The sequence below is a fragment of the Topomyia yanbarensis genome, chromosome 2 (genome assembly GCF_030247195.1).
Source record: "Topomyia yanbarensis strain Yona2022 chromosome 2, ASM3024719v1, whole genome shotgun sequence".
In the NCBI taxonomy this organism is placed as follows: Eukaryota; Metazoa; Arthropoda; class Insecta; order Diptera; family Culicidae; genus Topomyia; species Topomyia yanbarensis.
Genome location: NC_080671.1, coordinates 18,111,579 through 18,124,319, shown reverse-complemented (window position 1 = coordinate 18,124,319; position 12,741 = coordinate 18,111,579). Strand labels below are relative to the sequence as shown.

The 12,741-nt window shown below is 42.8% G+C and overlaps 1 protein-coding gene across 1 annotated transcript in view; it reads left to right on the top strand.

Moving 5' to 3' along the window:
- LOC131678620 (spatacsin) overlaps positions 1 to 4,344 on the top strand; it is a 40,386-nt gene extending 36,042 nt beyond the window's left edge. The window contains exons 4-6 of the mRNA XM_058958843.1: positions 541 to 2,340; positions 2,429 to 3,738; positions 3,799 to 4,344. Coding sequence (XP_058814826.1) covers positions 541 to 2,340; positions 2,429 to 3,738; positions 3,799 to 4,168 — 3,480 coding nt within the window. The 3' untranslated portion in view covers positions 4,169 to 4,344. The remainder of the gene's footprint in view (positions 1 to 540; positions 2,341 to 2,428; positions 3,739 to 3,798) is intronic.
- Positions 4,345 to 12,741: the final 8,397 nt, after the last annotated feature.

Genomic DNA, 12,741 nt, shown 5'->3' with positions numbered 1-12,741 from the left:
AAAATATTTATATTTCTTTTATATTTTGATATATCATTCTGATATACGGCACCAAAAATGTTGGCACTCAAAAACCAAAAAAAAAAAACAAATTGAATAACAATTTACTTAGTAACAGCAATGAATATTCCAAAAGTATGTCATAATGCAATACAATCCAACTACATAGTGTTGTTAGTACTGCTCTACAAAAACAAAGTTCAAGGATCGCTCGCGGTGCGTCACGCGACTTTGTAGAAATCTAGAAAAAACCAAAAGTAAACATGACTGTTAAGCGATGACCGATTCCAAATTAATTTGTACATTTCGCTGTTAGATTGCCGTAAAACACTAGGCTATTACTATGGCTACTAAAAAAAATCAACACGAAAACTGATAACGGCATCACGTCGCATTACTTAAGTAAAGGCTATCGCCCAGCCAATTTTTTGTATGGTACAAACTCACCAGTACAGAACAATAGCTCTGGAACAGAATCTCCCTAATTGGCGCCGCATGTCTAATCACATTTTTTTTTTGTATTTGCCCCTTCCTTTTCAGGTTAGCAACAGCCAATCGAGCGTCTCAAGCGAAACTGACAGCAGACAATATTCGCAGTCGACAATCTGCGAATCGGAGTACGATGGATCGCGCTTTCTCTGCGAACGCTACGATCAGGACCTGTTTGCGACGATCTTGCTGTGTTCGAATGAAGCAAAAAACTGCACCCGGGCGGAGATTACAGCAAATCGGCCTGTTCGGGATTTTGACGGATTTAGGCAGCTCGTTTTGGCGACTGGTACCGAGATAAGCACCAAACACCCGTCCACCTTTGCTAATCTCTTGTACAGGGCGATACGGCGCAAATGGCCCCTGTTGGCAGTGCTGGCAGGAATGGTCTCCGAATCAAACCGAAAATTTTGCTGGCTCACATGGCTGATGATATCCGTCGAATATCCATATGAGGAAGTTATAGCCGATGTACAGGAAACGGACTTTTTGGGAGATATTCTGCAATACTGCGTCCGGATGGGATTTGTTCAAATTCTTCACGATAGCATTGCTGTGTTCTTCCCGGAATCAAACTTCTTCTGTTTAGTAAAATATTTTGTCGAAACGATGGCTACCAACTTCTCTCAAAGCACTACCGATTATTTACGCCAGTTTCTTCAACATGCTGATGATTTCGAGCTACTGGGATTTGAAAAACACGAAAAACAGGATTTAATAATTTGTTCTGTTAAATTGCTCACACTCCACCTGGATCATAACTTTGACTCACTCTACTATCAAATTCAGCTGCTAGAATCTTTAGTCGCATCAGATATAGGTTATTTCACGCAGGATATAGACTTTGCTCTTCTACTAAAAATTAGTAACATTATACGAGACACCACGATAAGAGTTAATTTCATCGACTACTTTAATCGAACAGACAACCTCAACCCGGAGCTCGAAAAACTCTGCGAACGCTTAGTCGCGGCTAAGTTTCACAAAGAAGCCATCGAATTAGCCGATCTTTTGGACTTTCCCAAAGAATCAATCATATTCGAACACTGGAGCAGCACCTTCGAAAGCAGTGGCATTTGTTCATTCGACCAGTACCACAGTGACATGACGAAGTATAACTTCGGACCAGAATTGTTGCTGAATTTCTACATTCACATTGCGAATCAGCTGGAATACAGCGATTCCAGGAAGTACACCGTTTTGAAGACAGCTCTTGAACTGATTAAGGATCGAGGTCTTTACCCCAGCGAAGTATTTGATCGCGATCGCTTAGAGTACGAGTTGGTACAAGCTTACGTTCAATGCACTGAGGATCCATCGACCCTGGAACTTTATCATTCACATTTTTTCACCAACATCTACGTGAGGGATCGCTGCATATTGCATCACACGTTCTTGGAGCTGAAAGAGGTTGCCGGTATCGACGATCTCACCGTCTCAAATTTGCGGCTTATCGATCCGGACGAGGTCATTCGCCTAGATGGTCTCATCAATCGGTTACTGGAGAAGGGAGACATCGTGCAAGCGTTGCGTTATCAAGCTATCTTTGATCAGCGACCGGTTGATCTGCATTTCATAGTATTTTGCATGGCATTGGCAGAATCGCTTGTTAGTTTATACAACCTGTCCAAGGAGGAACGTCTAATGCTGAATGAAGATTACAAACGAGCTGCGAACCGTTTCCAGCGAAGAACTTTACGTTCCACTAGGATAAGTCAGAGCTCTGCTAACACTTCGTTGTGTTCACCTTTGAAACCAGCACACAACGACTCGTCGGATACGAGTGCGGCCGCTTCGGAGTTCGAGGAGGTTCCATCCAGGGAGAAACAGAACATCTTCGAGGCGATCAATGTGAGTGTGTTATTTTGTATTCATCCCTACGTAATCAATTCAATCGAACCAAACCGAAGCCGTAATCAATTATTTCCTCTCCTTTCAGAGTCTCGGTGCCAAAATCAAGTACGGGCAGGAGCTCGCTCAGCGCATTGTCCTAACCTACCGGGTCGCTATGCATCTCGACAAAGAGTACAACGAAATATTGAAAATTCGTGATCCGGTCGGTCTGCTCGGCGAGGTCATCCAGGAGGAGTGCATTCAAAAACTAGAGGTTGTCAGCGATATCATGACTTCCCATCGGTTGGAAAATAGCACGGTGTCGGAATTTCTAGCACGCGAAATAGTGACGGCAGTTGTTAGATCAAAGTTCTATTTGCTGCAGCACACTTCGTCGATGGCTAACTCGAAACCAATCGAGGAACTGCTCTGGGGCTACAACATTGATCGAGAATTTCATCTGTTTCTCGAGCTTGCACCAAACACGACGATGCTTGGAACTTTATTGCTTCGCTATTGTGATTCAATCAAACATTACAAAAGGCTCGAGAAATCACCGGAAAGTCGTTCTCTTTCGAGCTCGACTACCGAGGAAGTAGATTTTGAGCTGCTAGAACAGCTAAGAATTATTTTCAAAGGACAAATATTATCGCTAAAGAAACAAAATACCATAATTGTGGCCTTGTTGATCAAAGCTCACGATTGCTTCGTACATGAATGCTCCGTCGAGGGGATTGTTCAGGTACTACAACGATGCAAAGCACTGAATTCTATTTTAACTGGAGCCAAATCGTGGAGTCTCATAGTAAAGCTGCTGGTAGGCATTGGTCGTTATCGAGAAATGTACTACTGCTTTGAAACGCTAATCAAACACGATCAGTTTGAATCTCTGCTCGGACAATTCGAAGAGAGGCACACCAACGGCCTCAAGGCCGCTATTATCTCGTATCTGCACGAACACTGTCCGGATCGAAAGGAATACTTCCGACTGGCAGCACTGCACTTCATGATGTACAAAGAGACTGCCGAAATGTATGAAACTGAAGCCAAATCAACAATCGCCTTAGTGCTTTCGACTCACGAGAGAACGCCACCCTCTTCCCAGGCATTCAACTCGATCGGAGGTCCGAAAGTTATTATTCCCCGATTGGAATGTACGACGCTTGTAGTTTCCGTTCTGAATACAGCCATGGAAGCGTACATGCACGCAGCGGAAAATTATCTCCTAGATAATAAAATGAGCTTTGCTCAAAGGACAGCAAGTTACGCGGAGCTTGTGGCTCTACAGATATGTATGATAAATCAGGTATTGGACGAAAAGGCCGGGTCAAATGACAGCCATTGTATATCGATCCTAAATATCAAGAAAGATGAAAAAGGATCGAATCTCGCTTATTACGTCAACAATGTCCTAAGGTAAGCATTTATTTTCTCCGTCGTCAGCTCTAAATTTATTGATTTTTAACTCTTTTACAGTGTTCCCCAAGCCCTGATAATCGCTCGCAATTACGACTATGAAATAAACTGGACTGCCGCACTGTACCAACACTTCATCGTGAACGGAGAAGCGCAATATTTGGAGGATTATCTCGATCGGATGCCACTGACCGATGTGATGGTCGAACATCTGGTCAAAACCTTCCAGCTAGAACCATGCGTAACGCCAGAAATGGAACGCGCAATTGCCGGGCTGGTCAAGCTCGTGGAATCGGTAACCCTTAAGTATAGGCTGGCATCACTACTGGGACTGAAGCGCACCTTACACGAACTGATCAACGAGAATAGTTTATACTACCTGAAAGATTGTGATTACGGACGAAACGAACATACTGCTAGCGGTAGCTGAGATGAGAGGTAGCTTCGTGTACGGCCGCTTTTAATTAGTATTGAGTTACTTGTTTTTAGTGGGTCGATTTAAAGGCTTTATTTGTTAAGGAGTAATTCCATGGATCATCAATTATTGTAGATATGTAATGAGGATAAGCAATATATACAATAAATCTTTGTTTGATGCGAAGAAAAGTTGTGATTTCTGGTTTTTAAAAATATGGCAAGCATACGTTGGTTGAGTGGGAGGTAAATTATAGCTAAATAAATTCGTATTTACCACACCGGTCGAAAATAAATACAAGGTGATCAAGAAACGACAGATTACACGCTTCGCTTTGTCTACGCAGGCTCAATTGAGGCTTGAACGTCGATAAGGAACTCATGAAGATGCTCGAGCAACGCACATCTCGGTAGTTTTTCTTTAGTTATTTTGTCTAAAGCCCATACGACAAAAGATGCCCTGCTTGATTTTCCAGTGGCCTTTTTGACCCAGTATTTGCTTCGGCTCTTGCAGTTAGTGCACCTTCGCCTACAGAGGGCTTTCGATGCTCTCCTTGCGTATCAGTTCGTGAACCGTATACAGTAGGGTGCTTTGTGTTTAGCTGCCACACATGCACTCGTGACCATGCTGCACCGTATTGGGTCCTTATCGGTCCACGCTTGCCTAGAACTTCCATGTTCGTCGAGGACCGGAGCATATTCTAGCATTTCCGAATACGTAGGTCAGCTGATTGGGTTGGGAGGTTATGAGAAGCCTCATCTACCGCCAACAGGAGCTCTACCTATTCATGACCCTCCAGCGTTCTGTGCAAAAATTGTCGTTCTGATGTTCCCATCGGACCTGTCGATATTGTCTGGAAAATACCCGATGCAAAGCGCCTGTTTAAGAGTCTGAAACACTTCAACGGCTGAAGCGTCTTCCCAGGGCTTGATCGCAGCTGTCGCATCTTGCAGCCACTTAACTGTATTTATCTTTGTCTGTACAGGCGATTTCGAGATACCCTTCTTTGTATGTGCACTTCCCAAACTTGGGTCTAGTATTACTTGAACTCTGCTCCATGGCACTATCGACCAGCGCGCAGCGAGTAGCGTTTAGCTGTTCATGGCTGAGAGAATTCGCAGGGTACCCAACCGGAATGATAACCATCGAGTACACCTTCACCATTTCGCGGAAGGTTGGAAGCTGCTGTTTTTAGTGTCTGTCTAGGATCCTGCCCATTGATCTTTTTGGGTTGGGGTTCCTATCTGCACCCACTATTGTTCGGCGACTCGGTGTTCGTCGAACGCTGTCGCTTGGTTGGTGCCTTCCCTATTAGGATTTTTGCCAACTCTAGCACTTCACCGGGTTTGTGGCCGTTTCTTACCAACCACCCATAGCGTTTCGTCGCCGCTCCGCTTAAGTGACGAGTTTCCGTGTTCCTCTTGTTTTATTTTCGGACCCCTTCAATCTATCGGATGCTCCACTGGACTGTGTCCTCATTGACCACAGTCCGATCCTCGTTTCTAACCGAAGAGTTGAGAATGGACGAAATGCAGGACAACATGCTCCAACGAGCCACTATTCAGCAGCTCCCCAAATTTGCAATTCGCGCGATTCTTCTCCTCTTCCACTTCCATCGCCGCAATCTCCTCCAAACTCATATTTACAATATTGTTTTCCGTTTTGTTCCCATGGATAACTAGGGAAAGAAAGTCAACCCTATCCGAGCCCCGCTTGACAAGGTAAGGGCAGAATACTGTGGTGCGCGCCCTGGTGTTCCACAGGCACCGTGCGTGGCTTAGTATTTGTCATCACCTCGAACCCCTGTTCTAGTTTTACGTAGGGCTGAGGTACGAAGTGTTAAGGCCCCCTCGCCATTCATCCCTCGGAGTGGGATTGGGGCATAAATTTTACGGTACGGGTATTGAAGCCCTCCCTTTGGCACCATCTCATTCCGTTGCTATAGCTATTAAAATTTTAGAAGGTTAATGGCACCCACCCGACACCTGTCTAACGACCAAACGTCATCAATAGATTCACGTGGAGGCATGAGATAGGAAACTTGTGAGTACTATACTATCTCTCCATCTGACGGCTACATTAGGAATAAAATGCACTGTGAAGAATATTTTGTTCGTACCAAAGTCGCGCTGCAATCTTTTCACTGTTGTGAAGGTTGACGAAGCGAGAATGAAGCTGACACACGAAATGGCCGAGTAGCAATACATCGTGGATCGGAATTCGTCGCAATGGGTTCGCATTGAAGTAAGTTGTATTGTCTCGACTTCTACATAGATAAGAGCAGTGCAAGTGACTCTTTGATGACTTGTGAATTCATCCCGACGAAATTGGAACTATCGCAGCATCGATTCGGCCATCCAAACGCGCAAAGCCTTGAGAAACTGATTTCGGGCGATATAGTCACGGGGCTTACCGGTGCGAAAGAGTAGCAGACCCGGAAGCTGTTTGCGGATTGCCGCGAGAAGCATTCGTCGCGACCTTTGCGGGTCGGTATTGGGGGTGAACATTTTTTTTTCGAAAGTCCTACTGAAGCTGTAGAGCTAGGTTCTCGGAAGGGCTCCCCGTCACACACTACAATTGCAGACGAGACAGGTAATGTCGCGCACTAAAACACTGCTTAAGGCCAATTGCAGCGGCCCGAGATTCTGAATGTGATATTCATTGTACAGTTCATATATGTGCGGGGGTAGAGGCTTCGCGATCGCGTATATCATCGCGAAGGACTCGAGCATTTGTACGCTAACGTGTTCGATCGCGTGTGGGTTTGTATGCCGCGTGTGTTAACGTGTATGTAACTTCGCGTGCATAAATTCTATTTTATAACCGTGAGCCTTTCGCGTATTCGCGTGTTTTTCGATGATCGCGCACGGACCGTGAATCAGTTACTTAATTTTCGGTGTACGGTTCAGGTGCTAGAAGAAAGTGTTCTTCCATATCACTAGAGTTCCCGGTCATGTCGCCATGAAAGGTATTGTCTAGTGGATATGAACGTTGTTTTAGATTTGTCCAACTGATTGTATGGACCTAAGTTGCTAGGATGGAGGGTAAAGATTTCCGGACGTGACCGATTCATGATCGCGCGAACACGGACGTTTGTGGGTTCGCGTTTGAGTCAGCATTTTTAACTTCGTAAATACTAAAACGTTCACCTTATTACCGGGGTGTTATCAAGTTTGCGCAATCGCGGGCCTGTATAATCGCAAAAAGCTTAAGCGGTATGTTAATATGTTTGTCGCGTGTATATGACTTCGCGTGTATAAATTAGATTTTGTAACCGTGTGGCTATTCACATATTCGCGTCTGTTCATAGATGGTCACGCGGACCGTCATTCTGATATTTAGTTTTCGGTGTACGGATTACATTCCGACAGGGGATGAGTCACCACATATCACTAGAACTCCCGCTCACGTCGCCATGGAACGTGTCCAGTGGATATGAACTTTCTTTTTTTAATGGTCCTATTGAAGGCATGGGCCTAGACTGGTGGTATCGAGGATAGATATCCGGAAGTGACCGATTCATTATCGCGCAAGATCGTGAATTTGTAGGTTCACACTTGAGACCGCGTTTGAAAAAGAACAGTTAACGTTCCTTATCACCGGGATGTTATCATGTTGGCGAGATCGCGGGTGTAGGTTGGGTGGATGATCGCAAAGGGCTCAAGCGTTTGTATGTTAACGTATTTATCGCATGTATGTGACTTCGCGCGTGTGAATTCGATTTTATAACCATGTGTCCATTCACATGTTCGCGTGTGTTTTTAGATGACCGCGCGCGGTCAATCTTATACTTAATTTTCAGTGTACGGTTCAAATGCTAGAATGTCGCCATGGAACGTGTTATCTAGTGTATATGAGTGTCAATTTTATCGGTCCAACTGATGGCATGGGGCTAGGCTGCTACGATCGAGGGTAGAGACTTCAGTCCCGCCCCGTCCGCAATTCATTATCGCGTGAGCGGTGGGTTGATGCTTGAGACCGCGCTTGTAAATTTATAAATGCTAAAACATTCACTTAATGACCGGGTTGTATAGATTTTGGCAAGATCGCGAGTAAAAGTATGTGTGGATGATTGCATTTGCATGTTCGTATTTATGACCAGGTTTGTATTATCACGATGGCCACGAGCGTTTGCAAATGTACGTGCGAGAGATTGCGAGATTGTTCGTTTAGAATGGCAGATAATATGCAATTTATAGTGTTAGTGAGTTAGTATGAAGCTGATTTAAGATCTTTATTCTTGTTCACGACGAATGCGAGATTCGTTCGAAAGTGGTAAGCGCATTTGATTTTGCTGTTGTAAACGAGAACACAAACCACTTTCGTTCGAATCGCGCATTCGTCGTAAACTAGAATAAGGGTGATAGTAATAAAAGGAAAAATAAGTCAAGCAAAGATAGATGAAGTTAGAACACAAATATAGATTATTCTTAGCTTGCATGGATAATGTTCAGGCAGAGTAAATCGATCTATTTAGCCTTAAATATAGATTTTCTATACTATTGAGTAAATAAAAAATATATTAGCTACCGAGAAAATAGATATTACATGCATCTAAACTACTTTTAGGTGTTTGAGGATGTGGTTCGCGTGGATTGGATTTCTTCAAAAACTACGTGTTTCAGTTTATTATGTTGGGCTAGTTGATCATTAACTAGTGACTGAACAGTGTGTTTAAGGAAAAGGTTCCATCCATAAGAGATTGTCGTCTTTGTTTCTGAAAAAACAGCGAATCCGATTCGTTATAGTCGAATGTTACTCGCCATCTTCACGAGCCAGAGCGATAGTTCGAGCGAGTTAAGAGATAAAAACACCCACCTTCACTCTTATCATCTCTTACAGATGACAGTCCATTGATCCGAATAGAATGAATCGATCACTATGCCCAAGATCAAATGAGTCTTCGACCAGCTGAACCAATATGTCCCTCTATTTGAAAGTAGAAACATCCAACATCAGCTGTCCGCCAAAACACTCGATCTAATGATTATTAGTCATAAGATTCAGAGATCAAAGAACCAGCACTCACTCGGATCTCCCACTCTTATCCACCACCCAAGAGTACGCGCCCTTAGGTTCATCATCACAGCCCTGGAGCTATTGGGGGAGAACACTATTTTGTTACCTTAATCGATGACGAGTCATGCCACAATGACGTTTTTGATGAAAAACAAAAGAAAAGTATTCGATTTGTTCCAACAATATGAAGCCATGGGGTGAATATCGTAGTGAGGAGATCGAGGAATTCTGCCAGCAAAAGGAAATCCCAGGAGAATGAGCGGTTCCACATACGCCTGAATAAAATAGAGTTAGCCGGAATTCTGGCTGGTTCCAGTTCGTATTCCGGCTCCAGTGACACAACCGATTCTAGTTAGAATTGGTTGTGTCACTGGAGCCCGTGGACGAACTGGAACCAGTGGGAGCGAGTGAATGAACCGCACTCTCGTAGAGCGATCAACGCTAGAAGATTCGGGAGTTTTTAAATGGTTTAAGGTACTCGTTATCCTGACGGCTACGGTAGGTGACTCCTTATGAGTTGTGGGAAGCTAAAAATCCGAATATCTCGAAGCTAGGCATGTTTGGATGTACCGTCTTTGTTCGCGTGCCAAAGAGGTGCGACAGAAAATTGACGCAAAGTCTTGGAAAGATGGTTTCGTCGGATACGCTATTAATGGTTACCGTATTTCGAAACCGCAGATCGTACATGACCGAGACGATGATTTTGTTGAAGGAGAGCGTGGTCAGATGAACATCAGAGTGAAACAGTCGTCTAGTGTGATCATGCTACCCCCAGCAGTAACGACGAAAAAATATGCAAGCAGCCGGCAGGCTTTGAGGCAGACATCAACATGCCCTCTCCATAGCTTCTACCCACTGCCAAAGTCTGGCGGCGACTGAGTTAGGTAAGGAGCAAACAGTGATAATAAATATCTCGAGTCTTGAGCGCAGTCCACTGGACCTAAAAATAGATAACGAGAGAGATTTGGCCCGATCGATGAGAGGGAGAGGTGACGATCTGCTTGTAGGAGTTATTGGGGGTCGATAGGTCAATTGGGAGGAATTGGAGGCTGCCGCGGTAATCATGATACTATTGGGAATTTGTGATGATATCATCACAGTTCCTCGATGGCAGAGTGGTTAACGTACTCAACTAGAGATTGGGTGATCGCTGGTTCGATTCCTGCTTGAGGACATATCTTTTCTCAGCGTTAACAATAAAAAAGGTGAATTTTCACCGTTTCTTCATTCTCACCGTGTTCCGGTCATTCTTTCTCCATCTGTTTTCCAGTGGACAAGTTCATGAAAATCCTTAAGGAAAAAAACAAAGACTCACCAAACCAAGGAATTTAATTCGCTAGTTGGACCGCCTGACAAATGTCAAAAACTCTCCAAAGAAGACATTAGTAGTGTAAAAGATTGTTAGAGAGATTGTAAAAGTCAATTTGACATGAGATTTTGACGCTCTGATGCTTTTTAGTTGGACAACGGTCCAACTAGCGGAGGTCCAACTAAAAAGCGGTCCAGTTAAAAAGTGTTCAACCAGCGAATCACGACTGTATTCATAAACAACTTCTGTACTGGTTTCGTTCCTACCTCGATGGAAGGCAACTCCAAATCAGCATTAAGAACTGTATCTGTACCATTCCTGGCTATATCCAGAATCCCACAAAGAAGCCATCTCGGCCCAGTAATATTCCCCTTCTACTTTAATGACCTCAAAATCAAATTACAAGGACCCCGCCTGTCTTTCGCAGTCGATGAATTTTTTTTTCGACGACTGCGAGATAAAACCGATACCGAATTTCTTCAGAGTGAACTGGATAGCTTTAGTAGGTGATGCGATCTAAACAGAATGGTTTTAAACCCGAATAAAAGCTCAATCGTGACGTTCACGCAGAAATGCCATCCGTTTCAGGTTTTCAGGAGTTGACGCATCTTACTATCTTGCCATGGTTACCATCCTCAATAGGGGATACGAGGGGCACTGATGCGCATCGATCCCACAACTTGGCATGATCGTCATCCGCTGGTGCTGCTTGGGTTTCCTAAATTAAGGAGAAAATTGTTTAAAACCATATTTTCGCGTGAAGAGCACAATTTCATAACTAATTTAATTAATAATTAATGAATAAAAAATAGTTTTAACAAAATTGTTCTCTACTAAGCAGAAATACAGCACAGTGCATCTTGCATTGGCCTACTTATCCAAACCAAATGTTTCGATTTCATTAGTTCTCATCAGCTTAAAATGAGCTTCTTTTCTTGCGGAACATCACACTTGACTAGATGTTTGCTCAGGAACAGAGTTAAAAATAATTGGCTGAAAATGAACCAGATGCGACTTGTGGTGAATAGAAAAAATATTCATTCAAAAATCCATGTTATTCATTCGGTTGAATATCGCACAATAATATTCATTTCACTGACTGATTATCTAGGCAAATGTTTTCAAATGCCGGTAAAACATAAAATAACAATTATAGTCGCTTACATTGTGCCGGGGCCTACTTTGATGCGTTTGATTCATTGCTGCACGTTCGCTTCGTGTAATAATCGGAGTCGAATGAAAATCTGCATGGATGAATGTGCGGTTTGTTTGTTTGACGTTTTCAACTGTGTAACTGAACATTGAAAATGAATGCGGCTAAATATGATCAATTTTCATTCAATGAATTTGAATATTTGTAACACAAATTGTGTCTCCGTTTTATGTGAATCCGGCGCTAGCTTAGTCCGTTTATTAAGTTAGTGCCGGATTCTGATGAGACGAAACGTCGAAACGCAAATTCCATAACTAATTTGGTATAATATATATTTTAGGCAATATTTACAAATGAAAAAAAAAACATTTTGCACAATGTATAAAATTGAAAATAACATAGTTTCGGTGGATATTTTAACTCGTCTAGCCGTCAACATGGAAATTGGCACAAGGGATTCTGGCCGCAATTCTAATTTAAGCTCCTAAAATCAAACATTCGTTTATCCGAGTGTGTTTTATCGCAGATAGATTACAATCAACCAAGGTCTCTTCGGAATCACCTTAGGTTGTTATGGACCCCCGCAGTATAAAAACGATTTTGTAAGCTACTAATACATTATTTTCAGTCAGTTTTTAGCTTGAAATTTCTATATCTATTCGGGAAATATATTCTTCGAGGACCCCCAGCAACGACTTCACGACCTCCTGTTTTCTACTATCAGAATAAAAATATGGCGGACTCTAGGTTGAGAATCGTTCACTTGAATCATATGTGAAAGACGTGGAAAATAATCGACTCGGAAGTTTGTAGTCACATAATCGTGAAGTAAAGGGAAAAACGTCCAGGAAATAAAATTTTGGAATAGGAGCAGTCCTAGCGAAGGTAAAAAACAGTGAAGATCTTAACAACCACAATGATGATAAATGATAAATATAAAATATTATTTCGGATACAATAAGAACAAATACAAAACAACTTAGTATTTTTAACGTTTTTTTTCTTCATTGTTTACTCCGACATATATTTTTCTCTATACATGCTTCTGTTTGTTTTTGCTTACAATATAATTTCACTTGCATCATTGCTAACTTATAATGATCTCGT